Below are 20,939 nucleotides of genomic sequence, written 5' to 3'. Positions count from 1 at the left end.
GCCCAGAAGGCTCAGGAATCTAAGGATTTAGGAACCTCAAGCTTATCTATCCAACTGCCCCCAACTCAGTCCCAGAGTTTGATTTGACTGTAGCATAGAAAACATATCAGCCTGGGCATTCATTCTCTTTATAGCTCTGCCACCCTTTTGACCAGTTTCTGGGCTGAACTTAAAGTACAGTATGGCTTCTGGTTGCAGAAAATAAGGGTCTCTGAACAATGGTGTGTGGATATGAATCATTTTTGGGTCACAGACAGCTTTGGGAATTTGTGAAAGCCATAGGCAAATGGGAAACCACCTACTGGATTGGTGACGAGAGCAAGTTACTTCTCTTGCCTAAGTTTCACCTGCCACAACCTTCGCGGCCAGGTTCAGGATCTGAAGGAGGGGCTGATGCACAAATGAAAATGCTATACAAGAAATATGAATTTAGAAGGCATTGGGCGGCCAGGTGGAGCCTCTTTCTGAAGAGACACACCAAAATCTGGCCTAGTCCGCTTTTTATTCAATTTTAGATACACATCTTGCCCTCAGTAAAGCACGGCAAACAAGTAGCAGACAGACAGTCTCAAAGGTCAGTAAAGATCAGTAAGGTCCAGTAAACATTTATTTGGAGTCTATCAGGTCAGGAAATTGCTTCGAGCCACTGCTATCTCAACATGAACAACTGGTGCCTAGCATCAGCCCTGCTAATGCTCAAGTCCATTGGCCTCTCACATTCCTTGGTGCACACTCATAACAGTATTGGCAAGCGGTGGCTTCCCGCATTCACCATTTATAAAATGGAGAGAATAAGAGTACAAATTTGGAGTGGATGCTTTTTGGACCCCTCAGCCCACCTTGGAAGCTATCTAGCCAAGGAGGAAAGTTCTGGCAACTGGTCACATCCCACCTCAAGCAGGGTGAAAGTGTAGCTCTACTCTTCTGCCTCAGGGCTTTCTGCAATGGCAGTGTAACCTGGGAGTAGCTGGAAATTCAAATCTCCTGGGACAATCTTCACCCAATGGAAGATGGCGGTCCGTGGATAAATGCCCTAGCCTCTTCCTTCCTGAGAAAAATTCCGAGACACAGTCTACATTATTTCTCAGTGGGTACCCAACAGGATATAAAAGCCAGTTATTGCCCATACCAATAACCAGTTTAATATTCACTTTCCCCTGCCTTTTTTCCTGTTCCCCACCTCCCCCATCATCTCCCAAATAAACTACTTGCATCTATGCCCTGTCACAGGTTCTGCTTTTGGAGGAACCCAAACTAAGGCAGTGACTGTATCCCCACCCGGGGCAGGGCCCCGGGGGATGATCACCTTAAACTGGACAATTGAAAAGAATTTAGTAAAGGGACTATGAAGATAAAGTGGAGTTAGGGAAACAAGGGATGGTGCAGAACCCCAGGGCTAGTAATAGAGCTAAGGGAGTAAGGATGAGCCTTGGTCTTTGCTAGAGGCATGAGGGCCAGGCCTAGGATGAAGCAAGCAGACACCCCCAGCACAGTTAAGGAGGCTCACACTCTCAGGGTTTCGGAAGTGCCAGGCTGAGAGTAAGATACTTCTTAAATTTTGCACCCTAGGCCTCTGCTTGCCTCACCCTGTCCCAGCCTTAAAGAGAAAACTTAGGGTGTCATTTTTCTCTCATCCTTTAATTTCTTACTGATGCCTCCAATTTGCTTAACCCAAATGTGAAACCAAAGCTCAGGGGACATTTACATCAATCTTCTAGAGCAGTGGTTCTCAACCTTTCTAATGCCACGACCCTTTAATACAGTTCCTCATGTTGTGGTGACCCCCAACCATAAAATTATTTTTGTTGCTACTTCATAACTGTAATTTTGCTACTGTTATGAATCGTAATGTAAATATCTGTGTTTTCCGATGGTCTTAGGCTCTACAGCAGCGGTTCTCAACTGCGACCCACAGGGTCGCTGTTACTAACAGTGCTGCTGTGAATATTATTTTATAGTTTCCTGGTACACATAGGCAAGAGGTTCCCAAATGTATATATTTAGGAGTGGAAATTGCTGGATCATAAGGTATGTATGTTGACCTTTACAAGATTTTGCCAAATTGCTTCTCCACGTGGCTATACCAATTTACACTCACAACAATAATGTGTAAGAATTCCTACTGATGCATATACACTCCAGAATTTGGTATTCCCAGACTTAATTTTGTCAATTTACTGAATGAAAATAACAGTATCCCAACATAGCCTTTTTTGTATGTCTCAGATTAATAATGAGACAGAGCATCCTTTCATATGTTTATTAGTCATGGCATTTCCTCTTCCACATTGGAATTACTTATCCAATTTTCCTTTTCAATAATCTATCAACCATCATAATCATCTGCCATTTATTTACATTTCCTGGTGGAAGACATTCATTTTTACGATTACAGATGATTTTACATTTGCCACTTTTATTTTTATTTTTCAAAATATATTTTATTGATTTTTTACAGAGAGGAAGGGAGAGGGATAGTGAGTTAGAAACATCGATGAGAGAGCAACATCGATCAGCTGCCTCCTGCATACTCTCTACTGGGTATGTGCCCTACCCGCAACCAAGGTACATGCCCTTGACCGGAATCAAACCTGGGACCCTTGAGTCCTCAGGCTGATGCTCTATCCACTGAGCCAAACTGGTTAGGGCACATTTGCCACTTTTATACCTCCTATTTTCTCTTTTAGGGTACTTAGGGCACGCTGATCAAGTCTAACTGTAATGCATGTATATACATCACCTATTAGCTGGGTGGGTTTGGGTAATTGTTCACATAATGACCAATCCTATCCTGATCAGATTAAGATTCTTGGTCTTTGTTATTTACCAGGATGTATCTTATCATTAGCCTTTAGCCTTAAAAGTTCTATTTCCTCTACTTGGTGACATCTGAAACGCGTGATCATATCTTACACATCTTTAAATCACTATTCCAAGCATAGTGCCGGCCACGTTGCGTGTATTCAATACTTTTTTTTCCCTAAAATTTTTACTGCTGTGTAAAAAGACCAGCCTGAAAATATTGTCTATACTTACCTTACAGTTGGCTGCAGCACTCTGCGCTCATCAGGTTTTCCTTGCCCATCTCTGGCACTTCACAATGAAAGTGAGACAAGGAGCACTGTAGGGCCCTAACTGGTTTGGCTCAGTGGATAGAGCGGCAGCCTGTGGACTGAAGGGTCCCAGGTTCTATTCCAGTCAAGGGCATATGCCTGGGTCAAGTATGCACAATGGAAGGGGGGAGGTGAGGGAGTCGATTCTAAACTCTTAGGACAAGCAGGGTCTTTCCGTGGGCGAGCCCTTACAGACCAATCATTTTCTTTACTCACGTAGAAAGAGCAGTACCCACATCTAAAACAAAGGCCCAACATTCACGGTCATGAGCTCTTGTGCACCTTTTATAAGAGCAAACTATAAACACAGGACACCCAGACATTGACACACACACGAAAACACAGCCACGTGCTCGGGTCCGGTCCCGCGGCTCCAGTTCTTTGAAACTGAGCAGAGAAAAACTGTCTTCGCATCCGGTTTCAACCTTTCGACAATAACTTTAAGCAAAAATAAAACCTAAAGTTTTAAAATAATTAATTAAAATATAATATTTTTTTTTCTTATGCGTATTCTTGTCTTTGTGCTTTTGTGGGGATTTATTTTGAGTCTCCAAACCGATCCTGCCCAGGAGCACAGATGTGGAAACTGCGACGAGTTGGGCGCGGCTGCCCGGGAGGCGGGACGGAGGTTCTGACGCCATCGCTGCGGGGCGGAGGCGACGCGGTCTGAAGCGTGGTTCTGCGTGCTGCTTCTTCGGACCCCTGGCTAAGAGACAGCGAGTCTCTGCCTCCGTAAGCTTTTCCCTAGTGGTCCGCCCACGGAGAATCACGCGTGGAGATGGCAGACGATCTTGGAGACGATTGGTGGGAGAACCAGCCGGCAGGAGCCGCCAGCAGCCCAGGTACCCACTCTGCCTGCGCTCCTGCGGGGCCTCCCCGCCCCGAGCCCCTCCGCGCGCCCCCGCCCGGCCGCCCCTGGCCGTCGCCAGTTCCGTCCAGCTGTGGCGCGCACAGCCGAGGGAGCGCGCAGGCATCGCCGGGGAGGTGGTGCTGAGACTTACTAACACGTGGAACAGATAAGTGTGACATTAACTCAGATCTGCCCGCCAGCCAGGAAGGACCCTTTTCCAAGCTCTGTTTTTCTTTTCCTTGTTTATTAGTGGATAAGACAGTTTTCGTGAAGACACAGTTTGGGTTGTAGTGGTTAAGAATAACTCCTAGAGTAGGTTCAGACTGCTTCCGTTCAAACCGCGACTCCAGCCCCATAATACTGCCCTCCCCGCATCTCTAAAAAAAAGGATAATAACAATGCCAGTTTCATAAGGTTATTGTGAAGGTTAAATGAAGATAATATAAATGATGCACTGTAGCACAGTGCTTGGCACATAATAAGTGTGTGGTAAATATAAACTAGAGTTTTTCTTGCTATCGTCATCATAATGATGTAATTTGGACCTTTGGAGCCTAAAGGAGGCTTGGAATCATCCGTTTGAACTCATTTTACAGTTGAGGAACGTGAGACCTAAAGATGTAAAGTAATTTGACAGGTGCACATAACTAGTTGGAAGCAGAAACAAGACTAGAATTAAGTTCACACAATTCATACGGTGTTTATTTACTATGCTATGTGTACCCACTGCCAATGCCGTGGGCATTTTATCCTAGAATAGATAGCATGAAGTAACTTCTCACCATAGATCTGGCATTGAACTTTTCAAGTCCCATAAGGCTTAATTATGTTCTTTGTCTTTCTTCAAAGTTGGCCGGCCTCTCTACTAGCTTCTGAGATTTTTTTAGGACAAGGCCAAAGTCTGATTTATGTCCATATAGTCCACAGGGCCCTGCACATGATCGACACTTAATACATATTTGCTATAAAGGTTAATGTTGAAATATGAGTTGTGAAATGTCTGTTAAAAACAACAAAATTCTACTAAAGTATGTTTCCACAAGGGCAGCTTTCAGTACAAACTGAGCAGATGTCGTTTTTGTTTTAATACAATATTTCTTTAATAAAAATATCTCCATTAAATATATTACTATTGATAGATTACTTTACCAATAGAAATGACCCTAAATGAATGGGATACATATATGATCTAGAGCAGAAGTCATTTTTGAAAAGTAGCCAATGTAATATCTCCTCGATTAAACTTCCTGACTCTTTTGCATCTTTATTCCTGGCAAATGCATCTCTGCGTTTCAAGGCACAAATAACTTTCTTTGTAGCTGTGGTGTCCCATATTTACTTTAATTACCCTCTCCTCTTAACTCAGGTGTTGAAAGCTATATTTCTTAAAAGGATAGAGACCATTTAAGAACTAATTAAAATCTTTTCTAGTGGTGAAGGACTTGATTCTAGTCCTGTCTCTTGCTGCTCACCAGCAATGTGTCTCTAAAGTTAGTTACTCTTTGGAAGGAGGGAAATCAACTTGTATTGAGCATCAGTTATGTGCTAGATGTTTTCATAAATAGGAATTTATTTCATCTTTATAATATCTTTAAAAGGTAAGTGTCATTTTTATAAATGAAAAACAGAAAAGTATTGTTCTGAGAAATACACAGCAAGGAAAAGATCTGGGAAGAGGTTAGTCAAATGTGCCTGACTTTCTAAGTCACAGTTTTCCCACTATTACTAGATGGCTTCTCGGGGCCTCAATATCATGATCTGTAAAATGAGGGTTCTTAGGGATTATCTTTTTAGGGGTTTTACCCACCAACAGTTCTAAACATTGAATCTAGTAGAACTTTAAAGTGCTACAGCCTCCTTCATCTAAGTTGCCAGAATCCCCATCAAGATAATACGTTGGAGTTGCCAGGATCACCTTACTTTTTAAATTCCTTCTAGCTGTAAGACCAAGCTTTGAAAATCACTAACATAAAATTTGTCAGAGGTCTTTGCTTTGTTAACTGCTTTTAGGTAAAGTGAGCATATAAGCTTTCTTGAGATCTGCTTGAGTGATAATTTACTGGTGATTTGCCTAACTAATCTGTATAGTATTTCTAATCTGGAAGAAATCACAGTTGTACCGATTCAGATTTCCTGATTCTTCCTACATTAATAGGGAAAAATCAGCCTAAAATGTGTAAGTTATGTTTTGTTTTGAAGATCAAAGGAGAAATAGTACCTTAAATCAGAAAAAAGGAAAGATAGTTGTAATGATGCTTTTATTCCTGTTATATGCTACTTAAAATAAACATCTTTCCTGTTATATGCTACTTAAAATAAAATCTTTCCTGTTATATGCTACTTAAAATAAACATCTTTCCTTATCACCTGTTCCTAGTTCACACCAATGGTGACAATACAATGGAGCATTTTAGTCATTTATTCAACAAATATTTGCTGGTTTTACACTGTGTATAACAGCTGTCTAATGTATCCAGTTATCTGTTTATTATGTGTCTAAGCAAATATACTGTTTTTGCTGTTCTCATGTCTTCTTAGATGTGGTATGTAATTCGGAGATTCTTACTGAAGCTCTTGATCTAAATATGACCCTTTCTGCATATATCTCGTGGCTTTTCAAGATATGTCATTTTTATATTAGAATCCTACATTGTAATGGAAGCCAACATGGGACCTGGCACTTGGTGTTTGGTAGATATTAGATGAATGAATGGATGGATGAATGAATGCAAGATGCTGCAGATCTCTTGGTGATTATATACATAAGTAGACATATAATTTCTCATCGAATCCAGGCACTTTGAGAGTGGAAAGCCATGCTATTAGAATTTTGCTGGAACTGTCCTGGTCCACCTGGGATGTGTGATCTCTCTATTGGTGACATTATTGGTGGTGATTGAAGTCATGGCCCAGGATAAGATAGCTGAGAGTTGCTTCTGTTGAGGAATGTGTAGTGCAGTCTTCTTCAGGCAGCAGAACCCAGGAATTATCTTACAGCATCTAATTTTCCCCCCACTTATTTTCTTATTCCCTGCCTTCCTTAAGAAATTGTTTGAACTGATTTAAGTGAACAATACATGCAGTAGAATCATGACTGCAAAACATTAATGATAAAGTGAGCAGACATATCTGCCTGCGATTTCATGTAGTTGACTCAGTGTAAAGCTGAAAACAGAGAATGTCATTTACTGCATGGTTTTTATGACTTAAGGAGCAGAGTTGAGAGTTCCTGGAGATAGAGATGGTCACTTGATCACTCATTAACTTAAGACAACACTGATTGTTTCCCCTTTTTATTCCAATGACATGCCTATTAAATTACCAAGCCAAGTATCTAGTAGTCAGCTGGGTCTGGAGCTCCAGGGTTGGGTCAGGGCTGTAGATACAGATTTAGGAATGACTGGCAAACATATAGCTTACTTTTAAAGAGGATGGTCTTAACAATCTGCAAAACTCTTAGCCTCCACTTCTTTTAGGTGGGTTTTTCATATGATTTCCCTAGTTAATTCTGAATCTTTGATGTCATCTCTTACCAAGCATCTAACTAGAAAACTGAAGTCTGAGGACACTTCTGTGTATAGTGTGGAAGACTGCAGATAATAATACTAACTTGGATTTGTTGAGTGCTTACTATGTGACAAATAATGTTTTGATTGCTCATTTAATCTTCATAAGTACTCCATGAGGTAGTTAACTATTGTTTTTCCCATTTTATAGGTGAGGAAATTGAGGTGCTAAATAGTTAAATTATTTGCCCAGTGTTATTCCCTTAGTAAGTGAGGAGGCTGTATTCATAGGCAGGTAATCTGAAACCAGTCTGTGCACTTAAATTTCTCAGGGATAATTATTCTAATTATCAAAGGTAGGAGGATCATCTCTAAAATAACAATCCTTTATCAATTTAAAGAGGGTCATATCTTATAAACCCTTCTGTTTATATAGATCATTGTTATCAAACTGTGTCTATTAATCTCTAGTCTCCTTAAGTTTGCTCTTCTAAAGAACATTGATTACTTGGATACAAATAAGTAGGTTGCACCATTGCAACCTACTCTACCATCTCTACCAGGAACTCAAACTTGATCCTAGAGCTCAAGGCTCAGATACCTGGCTGCCTTCGTAAAGTCTTTATTTATTTCATAGGAATGTCAAATGCAAATGAGACCCAATTACCGAATTATTCCCAAATCTGCCTTTTCTCCAGACTTCCTTATCTCAGTAAATTAAATAACCAACTACCCAATTTCACAAAGAAAGGCCAAGGAATATCCTGATTTATTCATATTTGGATTTAGTTTTATAAATTATGTTTTGAAAGGGGACAACAGACTTTTGCTTTGTAAATGAGCCAGTAATTCCTACAGGTGACAGCTTTTGTCATTTAGAATCAATGTGATTGTACATTTTGTTTGTGATTGCTGAAATAGGCATTGTAAATTTTTTGGTAATATTTAATATGTTTTATAGTATTTCCTTCAAATCACATTGCTTTATCTATGCTGAATTCCTTTTCAAAATGACAAAGTAGGGGAACACTTTGGATCTTTCCTTTAAACCTGAATAACCGAGGGGGCTTTTTTTGTGGCTTTTTTTTTTCCTTTTTCACATGAAAGTTAGGCCTATAGGCAGCCATGCATAGTCGGTGTTGTAGAGCAGTGAATCTACATGTAAAACCCAGACTTGGAATATTTACAGTAGATTTTGATAACATACAACAGAGGATCAACTTCAGGGCATGTTATTTTCAAAATCATTTATTGAGCTCTCACACTTGGCCCTATTTTAGACAGTTGTAATGGAATTAGAGGGGGGAAAGCATAATCTGCTTACATTATGGTATTTGCACATTGATGCGGTTCAGTCAAAATTCAAATAATATTTCTTTAAGACATAAGTTTAGGGGTAAAAAACAGGGGCAGGATAACTTTTAAAAGGCGAGATGAAGGAGAATGGAGAGAGAGGGAGTGCTACATTGTTCTGAACTTGACTATAACATATGGACCCACAGATAACCTCCATGGGCTAGTTTTATATATTAAGTAGGACAAGGGTCTCAAGGTCTGGGCCATTCTTGCTAAATGTTCTTCTTGCTAAACGTTAAAATGTAGCACAGTGTTTGCAGACCAGCTATAAATAGGATAAGCTTGACAAGAACCCAACTTGATAAGCCAACTGCAAAGAAGAAATCAGCATGTGAAATTGACAAAATCTATAATAATAAAAGCATAATATGCAAATCGACTGAACGGCCATCCAGACATCCTTCCAGACGACCTTCTGGACAAAGCCGGGGCTGCAGCCGCAGCTGTGAGGGAGGGATTGAGGCAGCCACCGCGGCTGCGAAGGCCTACTCTTGCACGAATTTCGTGCATCAGGCCTCTAGCAGTGTATATAAGCAAATGGCTAAGCCTCCCTTTAGGATATGAATACCCTGACTTCTTGACTTGCTGGAAGTAAATAAAACTGCCTTCAGACAACCACATCTCATTTTTGAATGGAGAGCACCCCAAAGTGGCAAACCTCTTGAATTCGGTAACACAGTACAATTTCTATGATCCTTGCAAGTGATTAAAACAAATTCTTGACAACAATTATGAATACTTAAAGGTACAATTTACACATCTGTCTCCAAATCACAAGTACATTAGTAGTTCTGCTGTAATTTTGCTAAGTGTCTTATGAATTTTTTTGAAAAATACCAAGAATTTGGAAGGCCTAGAAATACTTCCATTCAACAATAAATAACACATTATTTTGTGGCACACATTCTTTGACGTGCACTTATCTGATGTTCTTTTGTTGAACATTTTAGTGCATTCATAGAATTAAACATTTTACTATATATCACAAACAGCTTGAAATACCGTTTCCCCATTTTCATCAGCTTTCATAGGATTGCTAATTGAATAATTAGTATTTACTAGTTGATTAAGTTTTTCTTAAGCTCTTGTTCCTGAGTTCTTTGTTAGTCTTAATTCACACTAAAGCAGAGATCGGCAAACTTCTTTTATAAAAGACCAGATAGTATATATTTTAGGCTTTTCTAGCCAGGCAGTTACTGCTACAACTACCTGACTGCCATTCTAGCAAAAATACAATTGCAGTCAGTAAATATGTTAACAAACAAGTGTGGCTGTATCCCAATAGAACTTTATCAACAGACACCAAAATTTGAATTTCATGTAATTTTCACATCTCACAAAATTTTCTTCTTATGAGGAACAGACAGTGGGCAGAATTTGTGCCCCAGATTAGAGTCAGACTCCAAGTTGTATGTCACACGTCCCCAGAAAAAGGAAAACTGAAACATAACCCAGGAAGAGTTATGTTTTACATTAATTACTCCATTACTCAGTCCTTAATTATCAGTCATATATTAGAGCAGTCACATTCCTAAAATCAGATTCAGGCACACCTTGGAGATATTGCAGTTTCAATTCCAGACCACCGCAATAAAGCAAGTATTGCAAAATATGTGAAGTCGTAATCTTTTTGCTGTGGGAAGATCTTGCCTTCAATTTGTAAAAAAAACACATTTGTGTGTGTGTACTTTATTTCAAACAGTTATAAGGAGATTAGAAATCACTGAAGCTAAATAAATGAAGGGCTAAGGAAAGATTCCAGGATAAAAGTATCAGATTATTACAATTTATGTTACATATTGGATTTATTTTCATTCACTTGGATTTTTATCTTCTTCCTACATAAAGTCACTCTAGAATTATTACGACAGCTTCTTTTATTTTCATTGTTCTTCAGAGGGGCTGCATTTCTGCAGAAAATGGGACAGGACTATGCTCAGGAGACAGGATTCTTTTTATTTTAGTTTTGTTATAGGTCCAACACCATTTTATTGAATTCCAAATAATATTCCCAGTTCTTAGATATTTATGCATTTTCATTGTATTACATATTACTTAACATAAGTATGGTTTTGGTTGGTAATCCTTTTGTTAAAATAGACTTGGTTAGTTTAAAGACTTTTAATAGGATTAGAACTGTATTACCATTTAAAGCAGATTTCTGCTGATTGCTAGAGAAATATAGCTATTTTCCTACCTTGTTTTTAGTACTTTATACAATATCTTGTCCCTCTTTTCTTTCTTGCTCTTGAACTTAGGCCAGCTTGCCATGAAACTGTATTTAGGGAGTCTCACAACATAGGAGAAAACAATTTTGGAATCTCCAACATAAAACATATTTTGCGCTCCTCTTCAAGGTAAAACATTCCCAGAGGATTCTGATTTGCTGGGACTATTGTTGGTACTTGTTTTTTCTATTTTATGCTTCTTTTCAGTCTATTTGGTTTCCATTATAGGAGGTCCAGTGTTTTTTCTTTCCATTAGTATAATTATCAGTGTTGAATGTTACCCAGCATAACTTCTTTTCCTGACTCTATCATACACATATCTTAGCACATTTTCTCACTTATGTCTTGACTGAATAGCCCTTCTTTCTTTAATTCACTCTTCCTCTGATCACTTAACATTACCTGATTATGTCGGACACAGTGCTACACAGCACTACCCACCAGTTACTTCCCTCTGAATTGTCTCTGCACTTCTCTCTGAATTGTCTCTTGTACTATTTTTGGTGTCACAGCTTCATCACCTTTTTGTAGTCCACTCTTTCCACTATTCTCTTACTGCTTTCCTTTACTTTAGACTTTTCTACTTCAGACTTTTCATTCACCTGGCCTCCCAATCTTCTCCCTTTGCCACTTGCCTTCTGGGGCTGCTGCACATCATCCCTCTTTCTGACATGCATAGTTTGGTCCTGCCCATGCTTCCAGCCCTTCTCCTCCTCCTGGAAATAGGAGTGGGCTTGGTGGCATCATTGACTTAATGATGAGTGTGGAGAATGACAGTTTCTTTGCTTCTGCTCCACTGGTTCCATCTCAGGACAGCTGTCTGAAACAGTGTCCTTAGCCATGAGGATTTCTTTCATCATGCCTCCAGTTCTCCATGCAGGATCACAGAAAACATTAGGTCATGCTCTTTTTTTTTTTTTTTTTCTGGCTGAAACTTTATGAAATATAACTGTCTCTCATGTCCAAAATGCTTTGTCTTAAAACATCATTGTATTACTCTGTCCACACTGAGTTACGGACACATCTTTTTCTTGATTCAGTAAGAGTGTTCAGTGTGATGAAAATAATTACTTTAGCTTCCTGTCAGGAGACTGAGTTCTGTCTTATAGATGACTGGTTGAATCCAACATTTTGTAGTTAGACATACTCATGAATTATCAGAACTGGAAGAGACCTGAAGAATTGTTCAGCTGTCCTGTTTTACATATGAGAAACTCAACGCCTCAACTAATGAATGAGCTCAGTGTCAAATGAGTGAAAAACCGGGGTTGGAATTTGAGTCTCCTGGTGCCAAGTTTTTGTTGCATCAACTGATTTTTCTAATAGCATTGATTCAGGGAAGAGATATTGATTAAAGAATTTCCTATGAAATAATAAATTATGTTTTTTAACACCTAGGACAATGATTCATATCTCCCTAAAATAACTCAATATTAGAGAACTTTGATTCTCCAATGTCCTGATTGCTTATAGAAAGCAGCAATACCAATTTAAAATGATTTGTCTTACAAGCCTGTGATTGCCTTACAATATGAGTCCATGGCCTGGTATATACAGAGGGAACAACCTACTAGAAACATGGGACAGGAGATTAAGTACCAGCAGTCAAGTGTGCATACTGTACCAGCAATTATCAGGTAGGCCACACAATAGATGTGTTTAGCTATTACTCATTTTTGTTGTTTTTTTCTCCTGTAAAAATGGTAAGAATTACCACTTTTTAATTTTCTCCTGCTCATAAAGAAATCATAGTTTTAGACCTTAAATATGATTTTAATTGATGGAAGTAATATTACTTTCTTGAAGCAGATTAGGAATTCTCACCAGCACATCTTCTTAGCAAAATATGAATCAATCAAGTTTTGAGGAATGAAGGATTACTTCTGGGTTCACCAGAAAACTTTTGAATTGTCCTAGTGAATTCAGTCCTATCCCAGGATAGTGATAGATAGTCCCAATTTTGGGTTGGATTACAGGTAAGATGAGGATTTTGGGGGTATGTCTGGGCTTGTGATTGTGCATATATGCATTTATACAAATATAGGTGAAAATAATTGTAGTTGTGCTACTCTTTCAGTATGACATTCATTTACCAGGTCCAGCAACCTGTGAATAAACCACCTGTCAGTTTGCTGCTGCTTCATTTCCTGGAGAGATGGCTTGTCCTCTTTGGCCTTCCATAGTGGTAATTTCAGATTTCCAGGTCTTTCTGTAGGTTAATGTATCCAGGCAGTGCATTGGCATGACTTACCTTTTCCCTCCCATGTGGAGGAAAGTGTTGGAGGTGACAGTCCTTATGATGTGTAGCTTCCCATAGCCAGTGTGGTGAATGGGCTTATCCATTGGCCCTGGGGGAGGTTTAGGGGGGAGCTTAGAGATGCCTGTAGATTTTGGTTTAGGGATCCGTGTTGGGATTCTCTGCTTGCATACCTCCTTGATCTTGAATTAAACAGAAGAACAAAAGGTAGTTAATGGTACAGTTGGTGGAGAAGCAGACATTTTTAGGACATGGAGTCAGCTTGGAGGATTTGGCTTCTTTGAAAGCACTGGGTTCTGGGGACACATCAGATTAAAAATTGCCAGGTTTAGAAAAAAAAAGAAACTTTAGTAAAGCAAGTCAACATGTGTTGAGCATGTGCTACACACAAGGCTCTCAACAGCCTACCTAGTACTAAATAGGTTATTTTTCTTGCGTTCTGGCAATCACAGTACTGTGGTGGGAGATAAACAGGAGTAGTGTTCCATATTATTCTCGAAGGGTCATGAGATTGCCAGAAATGTTTAATTTAATTGAGATGGTCTAAGAAAGCTTCAAGAAGGAAGTAGCCTGACTTAACTTGGGCCTCTGAAGACTTTTGGGTTTTTAATAGCAGGAATGGGAGGGCATTCCAGAGTAAGGAAATACTTTTAACAGTAGAAAGAAGGAATACACTTGGCAGTGTCCCTGAGATAGGAAATGGGACACAGTTGAGAAATGAAATGACTTTACATCTATAATAATAAAAGCATAATATGCTAATTAGACTGGACAGCCGAACGACCTTCCGGACATCATTGCAGACATCCTTCTGGATGAAGCCACGGCAGCGGGGGCCAAGGCAGAGGCGGTTAGGGGCGATCAGGCAGGCAGGCGAGCAGTCAGGGGCGATGAGGCAGGCAGGCAAGTGGTTAGGGGCAATGAGGCAGGCAGGCAGAGTGGTTAGGGGCAATCAGGCATGCCGGCAGGCAGGCAGGAGAGTGGTTAGGAGCCAGCAGTCCCGGATTGCGAGAGGGATATCCAACTGCCGGTTTAGGCCCGATCCTTAAACCGGCAGTCAGACATCCCCCGAGGGGTCCCAAATTGCAAGAGGGTGCAGGCCGGGCTGAGGGGACCCCGCCCCCACCCCCATGCACAAATTTCATGCACCAGACCTTTAATTAGGTTATATTTGGGAGGTAGAATGGGAATGTACACGGGGCCACATAGGAAAATTGTACTGATTATATAGATAGTGTATAAATGAGGTGGGAGGAGGTCCTGGGGGAGATTAATAAGGACATGGGTTGGGGGAAGACACAGTGTAGAGATAGAATTGTATTAATATTTGTTCCCTGTTAGTGTATGAGGGGTGAGAGGACTCACAGTTAAATGATCTGGACTGGGAGAGTGGGTTGTGGAAAGTGAAGAGTAAAATCTTGATTGAGTCCATATTCACCTAGAAATATACTTATTTTGTGTATTAAGGAAAAATACTCTTAGATGAGAACACATTGTTAAAGAGATAGGAAAAGGTACCTGTAATTAATTCTCCCATTATAATCCAGTATTGATTGTTATTATTATTTCCCCCTCTTTGCTTGCATCATCCTTTCCTTCCTATGAGCTTAAAAATGTAAATCTTTTAAAAATGCATTATGCCGAAACCGGTTTGGCTCAGTGGATAGAGCATCGGCCTGCGGACTCAAGGGTCCTGGGTTCGATTCCGGTCAAGGGCATGTACCTTGGTTGCAGGCACATCCCCAGTGGGAGGTGTGCAGGAGGCAGCTGATCGATGTTTCTCTCTCATCGATGTTTCTAGCTCTCTATCCCTTTCCCTTCCTCTCTGTAAAATATCAATAAAATATATTAAAAAAAATGCATTATAGTTTTCATCATAGATTTTTATACTGTTTTTATGGGAGCCCTTCTTATGTTTTTTGTTTTCACATTTATTATACTGAGAAAGTACAGTGAAGTCCCTTTATCTCTTTATGTAAACATTCACTATTTAAAATGCCACCTAACTTTTATAGCAACCATAGTTAGATTTTTAAAAAAATACTACACAGACTTGGTTAAAATATGAATCCTATATAATAAAAGGCTAATATGCAAATAGACCAAATGGCACAACGACTGGTCGCTATGACGCGTAGTGACCACCAGGGGTCAGATGCTCAATGCAGGAGCTGCCCCCTGGTGGTCAGTGCGCTCCCACCGGGAGGAGCACCACTCAGCCAGAAGCTGGGCTCATGGCTGGCAAGTGCAGCGGCAGTGGTGGGAGCCTCTCCTGCCTCCATGGCAGCACTAAAGATGTCTGACTGCCTAAGCCATCAGTTGGACATCCCCTGAGGGCTCCAAGAGGGCACAAGCTGGGCTGAGGGACCCCCCAAGCGCACGAATTTCATCCACAGGGCCTCTAGTCTTTCAATAAAGGATAAATTGTATGGGTAATATGCTTTCTGTTGGTATATTTAGTCAGCATAGCAAATGAGATGTCGATATCCTGATTCAGTCTCCTCCATATATAAATGGTATTCCTACCTTTCATCCTGACCTCATGGTCTCATCCTCAGTGTGAAAATGCTCATTCAATGTTTTTACCTTTCAAACAGGTACAGCTTTTTTTTTTTTTTTTTTTTTTTTTTAAATAATTAAACTCAGTGCCCAGTAATGGTTTGGTGAGATGGGCAGCCTCTTGATAATTAGGAGAGTAGTTAGTTGTGTGTGTATCAAGATCCCTAAAACTCACACTCACCCATTCATTCATTTTTTTGCTTGGAATTTTTTTCTAGGAAATAATCAGAGATGCTCACTAGGCTTGTTTTAATATTAAAACAATGAAAAATGGACACAGTTTAAGACTCCAACAATCAGGATTGAGTAAATGAATTACACCATAATCATATGAATAATATTATGCTGTCTTTAAATAAATTATGCTTTTGAAGATATACAAAGTGTTTATTCAGAAATGTGAAAAGCAGGATTAAAAACTTTATATATGCTTTCACTTGTATGTGTGAATACTGGAGAACATACACCAGTGGCATCAGTGGTTATCTCTGGTTAATAGAGTTATAGATTTTTATGCTCTACATTTTCTCTACTAAGTTTACACTTAGAAAAGACAACACTAAGTTATACTAAAGGATAAAAAAGAAAGGAAACACTTAAGAGATCAGAATATTTCTGTGAACATCAGCCATATTGTCCAAACCATGACTAATAGCAGCTGCAGTTGAAATTAGTGGTGGACTAATTCAAGTCAGCTGATCTTGTGACCATAGCATTAATTATAGCTTTTCTAAGATAGGTTTCTGTGATGTCCTTTAATTTTGTCAATTTAGGTTGGTTCTATTATACAAAAATCTATGTTGGGATTTTATTTAAATTGCAAATTCCTGGGTCTTCCTCTTAGAAGTTATAATGTATTTGTCTACGGATGCAACCAGTAATCCACATTTTAATAAACTCTCAGAGTGATTCATCTGATGCAGGTGCTCAGCCTGCCACATTTTGAGAAATACTGCCATAGTTGAACCTCCTTTAGATGTAAGCTTTAAGTCTTTCACCTGAAACTTTGGCCTACCTGGATGGGGAGGGTTTAACACTGTGAAAGGTCAGAGCTTCCTGTCCCAGTGGTTATGAGATGCTTATCAGAACCACCTGAGGGGCTATTAAAACACTACAGATGCCCAGACCACATCTCAGCACCCACTGACTTGGTTTGTCTAGGACTGGGATATGGGCATGTGAGTTTTTGAGGAGCACCACAGGTTATTCAGAACTGGAATCTGTCCGATAAACTAATCAGGATGGAACACAGTATTGGTGGGCTTGTTTTTTAAAAGCTGTACCGATGTGTTGGTGAAAGCAGTGTGTCTTGTGATAGTAGGGCCAGTTGGTAGGGCCAGTTGGTAGGGCCATTGGTAGGGCCAGTTGCCCAAAAGTTATTGGTTTCCCATTGTTTCTACACATGGATGCCGCAAGCTAATTTGGGGTTTTTATAACTCTGGTTTCACTACATAGTTTTTACCTCTAGATGTCAGCAAAGGCTGGTTATTTTATTAGGATAACCCTAAATGTCATTCCCAAATCTTAAAAAAATGATGCTGTATTTTTTTAGTTTGTTTTCTTGTATGAATTTTATACTTGGGCATGTTTCAGTAAATGAGGTATGAACCATTACAATATGTCATCTCTTGGATCATTTTTATAGAACAGTATGTCAAATAGTTCCAAGAAAGTTTTATCCAAATTAGGAGTGGGTATTGAAAGGAATCCATGCATATGGCTCTTTTAAGACCACACAGTGAATGTTCTACTCAGAGTTCGAGCGAGACTCCTGGGTTTCATCAGAAAGCAGATGTCTTGGAAGAGATTAAGGAAGTGCAAAACTCATACATAGAAGAAAAAAAAATTTTTTAACATAGTTCAACGGGAAATTGGGATTTGGAATAGATAACAAGTTTGAAAGATGCTGAGTTCAATGAGACAGAGGCATTGGTTTTATCTAGAGAGCAGTAGGGAAAAAAAGGAATATATTTGTAGAATGTATTCCTTGAATTCTTAAAATGTTGGCTTATTTGGTCCATAGGTTCTAAAACAAACTGAGCAATCTACAAGACTTCCTGGTTACAAAAGTCATTAGGTGGCAGTGAGTTTTAGTGGCCAAAAGTACAGGAAGGTGAAGGTGTCTTTAGTTTTAGTTGAAGTCTTAGTTCTATAGCCTGGTTTCTAATTAATCTTTGTACTCTTTCACATTACCATGGAGGGCAAACATATATTAGAAAAAAATCAGCATTTATGGGGATATTATCAGGTCCTAGTTAGACAGCTGGAGTCAGGATGTTTTCTTTTTTCTAAATGAAATGAATTTTGTAAGCTCTTTGAACTTTTTAGAGATATATTGGCAACATATTGTTTAAGTAAGCAGTGCACCCTTAGGAGTGTTCCTAGCACCAGGGACTTCAGGACCCTCATTACAACTTCAGCTCCAGAGATTCAAAGGCTCAAGACTCCTAAAGACCTCAGCTCATTTTGATTTGTGGTCCTTGGGGTGGTGCAGGGGAGGGGTGGATTCAGGGCCACCTGACTCCCTCGGAAACCCAGTTATGGAATGAGCAGTCAAAGCTGGATGTTATCAGAATGACAGTCTTTTGTTGTTGTTTTTTTGAATCTCTGTTTAATGGGAAAGTGCCTAAATAATGATGATGAATATGGTAATGAAAAGGAGGAAATGTAAACTGGAGAAAAATATCTTTGAAATATTATTTTTCTCCTTTCTTTTGTCTTTTGTATTGTTTGATAAATCACTGCTAATTTGAAGGGGGGGTGGGGAGGGGAAATAACAAATAATGAATCTGGCAGATAGTCCAGAATTTTATATGCTGCTTTGGCTTCTTTTCTCTTGTTTTCTCAGAATTTCCTCATTATACAGTAAAACTTTATCACTAAAGATTTTATAGTTTTATATGGCAAGAGGTTCTTCAAAAGGAAACTGTGTAGTTTGATTAGCTTGTTCCCATTAACCTCCTGTGAGAGAACATTTGGTTTTAAATATTGTTGCAGTGCTGTGATTTATATTAAAGAGTTGTCTAGTTTCTGAGGTGAAAGTTAGAGGAAATTGATGCATTTTTAAAATAATGTGACATGGTTTGTGGTTATATCTGTTCACCTCCCAACCTTTCTGTGGTAATTACACCATGGGCAGTGAGGTAATCCAATAATAAACATTGAAATACAGTTTTGGAAAATCATTCCTAACCCCAGTTGCTTACATTTTGTGCCCAGACACATAACATCACACGTAGAAATAGTAGGTTAAAATAAAATTTACTAACCTTAAAATGTCTTCCTTGTTTATCCCCTTTCTTTTTATTCATCTGTCAGATTTTTCATTTTAGATATATATATTTTTTTGTATCTTCCCCCTTATTTGCACCCATTTAAATTTAGTGGCTAGAGCACAGGGTACAGAGCCAAACTTGGTCCTTCATTCTGGTTCTGGCACCAACTAGTTGAGTGTCCTTGAATAAGTCAGTTAGCTTTGCAGACCTCAGTTTCCTCATCTGTAGTCTGTATCTGAGGATTAGAATACCTATTGGAAAATTATTTGGGGAGACATTGTGTAGGAAAGGCACTGGCACATCCAAAGTGCCAGGTAAGTACTAGTTGTTACTAATGTCAACATTATTATCATCTTTGTCTTCTTTCCTTATATCTCTTCTTAAGATGCCTATTTCTGATCATAGTCATAACTTCTTTGATTATTTTACCTTTCTTGCTTTCCTTCTCTATCCCTTCTTCTCCCTCTCTTCAATAAATTATTGGAGATATGCTACTAAGCCTAATAGTTGAGGCAGCTGAACAAGCAGTCCAATTCCTGGGCTTTGTTTTTAACCACCTCTGGCAGAGAAAAGGATACCATCACACATTCTTTCCCTCCTTATTCTACTTGGTCTGAGCATTGTGAGTCTTTCTTTTTTAGAGTTCCCCTGAAGAGTATTTTCTACTCTTTCCTGCCTTTTCCTATCCTTGAATTGTTTGAGAAATGAAGCAGCTGCACCACTATAAAGTCCTTTGGCTCTGACTCTGAGATTCTGTGAAAAGAACAAATGCTAGTCTGCTGTGGCCACCAGGTGTGTTGTTAGCATGTGCACCTTTGTTGAGCACCTACGACCAGCAGGATGTAAGCTCTGAGTAAGACTGGTTCTGAAACATTATATGCCCCAAGAATAACCCAGGAGGCTTGGTAAGATGCAGATTTCCTGCATTGGAAATCTGCGGAGTCCTAAGTGATTCTGATGAAGGTGATCAGTGATTGCATTTAGAGAAATATTGATATGAGAATTTCAAACATAAATGATAGCTGATTCTTGCTCTTAAGAAATTATAGTATAGGAGAGATAAAAAAGAATTACAATAAGAGGCAAAATGAAGTGTTATAATAGAGGCACAGGGAAGTATTTTGGATACTCAGAGGAAGATTATAAAAAAACTAGAGGCCTGGTGCATGAAAATGCATGCACTGGAGTGGGGGATCCCTCAGTCCGGCCTGCCCCCTCTCACAGTCCAGAAGCCCTCAGGGGTGGGAGGCAACCTGGCGATCAGGGGAAGGCAGTGCCCCATCACACCTCTGTTGCTGCCACTGCCAGCAGTGCAAGCCTCGGCCGGCCCTGGTTACCTGAGCCTTGGGCGGCCCTGGGCAGCTGGGCAGCCGACATCCGAGGCTTGCCTGCGCCTTGGGCCGGCCCTGGGTGGCTGGGGGATTGAGGGGACTGGGGGACTCCGGAGGCAGACGCACGGAGTAACCGGAACCGCCTGGGGGCGGGCCCAGCCATGCTGCATGCCTGCCTCCCTGGCAGGGCTGAGGGGACTGGGCGCTGCCATCTTGTGGCTGTGGGCACCGCCATCTTTGAGGGCATGGCAGTCAATTAGCATGTCCCCTCCTTATTGGCTGTGGGTGCTGCCATCTTTGTGAGGGTATGGCGGTCAATTAGCATATTCCCTCTTTATTAGATAGGATAAGGTTTTCCAGAGTAAATGGCACTTGAGGTAGGAGTATAGTTTCTTCAATATGAGGAACAAAGAGAAGAGCATTTCAGCCCTTGGAACAGCATAAGCAAAGGTACAGGGTAAGAA

General features: G+C 39.9%; 2 protein-coding genes across 3 annotated transcripts in view; one reads left to right on the top strand and one right to left on the bottom strand.

Moving 5' to 3' along the window:
• Positions 1-3,727: 3,727 nt before the first annotated feature.
• CMSS1 (cms1 ribosomal small subunit homolog) overlaps positions 3,728-20,939 on the top strand; it is a 415,355-nt gene continuing 398,143 nt past the window's right edge. The window contains exon 1 of one of the 2 annotated variants that reach the window (XM_080654114.1): positions 3,728-3,955. In XM_080654114.1, coding sequence (XP_080510240.1) covers positions 3,892-3,955 — 64 coding nt within the window. In that variant the 5' untranslated portion in view covers positions 3,728-3,891. The remainder of the gene's footprint in view (positions 3,956-20,939) is intronic. The other variant, XM_080654118.1, reaches the window with a different exon arrangement.
• Positions 11,978-20,939, bottom strand: part of FILIP1L (filamin A interacting protein 1 like) — a 337,453-nt gene continuing 328,491 nt past the window's right edge. Inside the window, exon 6 of the mRNA XM_080654113.1 lies at positions 11,978-13,492. Coding sequence (XP_080510239.1) covers positions 13,301-13,492 — 192 coding nt within the window. The 3' untranslated portion in view covers positions 11,978-13,300. The remainder of the gene's footprint in view (positions 13,493-20,939) is intronic.

The sequence above is a fragment of the Plecotus auritus genome (genome assembly GCF_963455305.1).
Source record: "Plecotus auritus genome assembly, chromosome: 2".
In the NCBI taxonomy this organism is placed as follows: Eukaryota; Metazoa; Chordata; class Mammalia; order Chiroptera; family Vespertilionidae; genus Plecotus; species Plecotus auritus.
This window is presented reverse-complemented; position numbering and strand designations above follow the sequence as displayed.